The following is a 3,287-nucleotide window of genomic DNA, read 5'->3' on the forward strand; positions in this document are numbered from 1 at the left end:
GACCAACATTACCAAGCCCTCAGGCAAAATGATGTCACCAAGAGCAATTTTTGCTTTTTTCAAGTATTTTTTTGTTTTATACTTGCTTCCTTTTTTTTTGTAGTTTGTAATATCAGCAACAGTCTTTTGAGTTTGTGGCATCAAATTACTGAAAATGAACCATCAGACACCTTGTGTCAAAGTGAGCTTCTTCTCATCCTGTTTGGATGGTCTTATGTTTTCTACTAGCAAATTACAAAATAGTTAAGACAAATGTACCCATCTTAATATCAGAATAAAGATAACTTACACATCTTTTCTTAGAAGCTAAATTAATTAAAATTCAAAGAAACAGGAAATCTGGATACATTTAGATGTGATTATGGTCCTGGTTCTTTAATTGCTGTCAAAATATGCACAAATACTGCATCTCCCTGAAAAACAATGTTGCCTTTGAAAACAAGAAAAGTAATCCTTTATATAAGTGTTATAATTTTACAATGACATATGTAAATGTTCTATAATATTTCACATAGGATTTTAGCAGATTACTAAGACATACATTACCTCTTATAAAGTAGGAATAAGCAAAAGGATAAAATATTTCAAATCTATGTATAGGTAGATAAAATAATAGAGATAGAAGAATAGAGAGATAGATTGAGAGATAGATGGAGATAACCATAGAAAGAATGATACATTGATGAAGAGATTGGAGACAGATACAGGGGGAGAATATAATGTCTCCCTTCTTTATTTTAAATCAAATTCTACTTATTAAAATTAATAAATTTCAAGGCCATGAATGTATTTCCTAAAACTACTGAAAGTGTACTAAATTGATAAATTCATGGTAAACTGTTTTCAAACAGCACCGCTTAACATTGCAAAAGGAATAAGATGAAATGTATGGTAGAGTTAGTGCTGAAAATATTTGAAACTCCTTACATATATAATTGTGCAAGTAAGGAGAAGAATAATTTAAGCACTTTATAAAATGAGGGTGGACCAATATATGGTGGGACTAAAGATTTTTTTCTAATATATACAGGATAATGACTAAGGCAGCAGAGAATGGGGAGATGGACTAATCAGACCACTGGAACAGATTTTGTTCTTCTGGGGTTATTTCACAACATTAAAGCCCCCGATTTGCTCTTCTCTCTCATCTTCTTGATGTTTCTTGTAACTGTTGTTGGCAATATTATGATGATGTTTCTCATTTGGTTGGATTCTCGACTCCATACCCCTATGTACTTCCTTCTCAGCCAACTTTCCATCATGGACCTCTTGTATAGCTCCACCTTTGTCCCCAAGATAGCCATTGATTTCCTGTCTGGAAAGAATACCATTTCCTTTATTTATTGTGCAATTCAGCTCATTCTCTTCACAACCATTATGGGAGCAGAGTGCTTTCTCCTGGCAGTCATGGCTTATGATCGCTATGTGGCTATATGTCATCCTCTCCGTTACTCCATTCTCATGTGCCCTTCAGTCTGTGCATCCATGGTGGCTGGAACCTGGTTGGGTGCTTTGTTCAATGCCTTGGCCCATGTCATATATACTCTGAATCTCCCTTACTGTGCCTCTCGAGAAATACATCACTTCTTTTGTGAGATACCAGCTCTCCTGAAACTAGTTTGTGCTGATACATCTCATTATGAAAATGGGCTTTATGTTTCTGGTGTTGTGTTCTCCCTCATACCAATATCTTACATTATGACCTCGTATGGGAAAATACTTTCTACTGTTTTGCGATTAGAATCAAACTTAGGGATGAGAAAGGCTTTGGCAACATGTTCCTCCCATATGATTGTGCTGTCTCTCTTCTATGGAACAGCAATCATCAAGTACGTTCTCCCCAAAGCCTATCATACAGCTGAGCAGGATGAAGTAGTGTCTGTCTTTTATACTATTGTTACTCCCATGCTCAATCCCCTCATCTACAGTCTTCGAAACAAGGATGTTACTAGAGCGCTCAGAAGAGTTCTGGGAAGGTAAAACTCCTTTAAAAATTGATATCTATTGGGAATAAAACATGAGAGTTTGGATCTCATATACAGAACTGTATTAGTATATTAGAGATACACAACATATAGCAACCAATTTGTTCCTGTTCTATAGAAAATTCATGGACAAATCATATTGTCATGGTAAAATCATAATGTCAGATCACTTCTTTCTCCTGAGACACATTTGAGCCTCACAGAAATATTAAGAATCCTGTTCTCTGTCAAAACACACTCAAATTTTTAGGTGCTAACAAGCAATAGAGATCACAAATATCTTTTGATATATAATAAATAAACTATATAATAAATGCACAATCTCAGCTATATATACGCTTTGCTGAATTTTATATTTTTTCTTCCCCCAAAATATTATAATATTGCAACATCATTTAAAAATAAACACTAAAAAAATTGTTCACTATTTAAATTTTGGAAGACTTGAGGTATCATTTAATATATTATTATTATATTTTATTATTTTATATAATAAATATATATTATATATAATATATAAATATATATATTTATATAATTATAGTAATATATTATTAATATATTTTTTACTGTGGAACACAAATATATAAGTTTTTCCACTGTTTTCACATTTTTACTTTGTAAGTGATATTATGCTTTTAAATTAATAGTTAGCAGGAGACATACTGTTTTATAATTTAATGTTTACCTATAATTATAGCAAATTAAACTATGGAATTTAGTAAGCTACTAAAAATATTTTTCATACTTAAGTCCATTCCTATTTATGTAAATACATATATAAACATAGTCAAGCATATATATGTAAGTGTATATGTATCTTTCACACTTGGAACTGTTTGAACATCAAATGAACATGTTCTTAAATTTGATCCATTACTGTGGTAATCAAGTCATTTTAACTTGTGAGCAAGCTTCCGACGCCTTGTTAGGTGTAGGAAAACCTCTCTAACTATAAGGCCTTTGGGGTTCCACCCAAAATTGGCACCGAGGCATGCCCGGGCATGTCCTTTGGAAATATGCCTTCCCCCCAGCAACTAGAGCACATGAACCAATCAGCCTCGCTAAATTAGCATCGCCAGTAAGTTGCTTGCACATTGCCTCATGGTCTATAAAAGCTACTACACTTCCTCAATAAATCAGACCTGTGCAACCAGCCTGCGTCTCCAGAGCAGTTATTGTGTGTTGTCTTGCTCTTTTCATCCTTACCTCTTCGGGAGCGGAGCCGCTGGATGGCACCTCAACATTAACTAAGACCATTTGGTGCCCGAACAGGGACCTGAAAACCCTGGAGACAATATC

At 34.0% G+C, this 3,287-nt stretch overlaps 1 protein-coding gene across 1 annotated transcript; it reads left to right on the forward strand.

The window, feature by feature from the left end:
- Window positions 1-1,053: 1,053 nt before the first annotated feature.
- Window positions 1,054-1,980, forward strand: LOC101428866 (olfactory receptor 2T27-like). Its single transcript, XM_004456884.1, has one exon. The coding sequence runs from the start codon at window positions 1,054-1,056 to the stop codon at window positions 1,978-1,980; it is 927 nt and encodes a 308-aa protein (XP_004456941.1).
- The last annotated feature ends 1,307 nt before the right edge of the window (window positions 1,981-3,287 follow it).

The sequence above is a fragment of the Dasypus novemcinctus genome, chromosome 16 (genome assembly GCF_030445035.2).
Source record: "Dasypus novemcinctus isolate mDasNov1 chromosome 16, mDasNov1.1.hap2, whole genome shotgun sequence".
Classification (NCBI taxonomy): domain Eukaryota; kingdom Metazoa; phylum Chordata; class Mammalia; order Cingulata; family Dasypodidae; genus Dasypus; species Dasypus novemcinctus.

What these genes read in the sequence shown, in the direction of transcription:
- LOC101428866 (XM_004456884.1), top strand. Translation starts at nt 1,054, where the DNA reads ATGGGGAGATGGACTAATCAGACCACTGGAACAGATTTTGTTCTTCTG.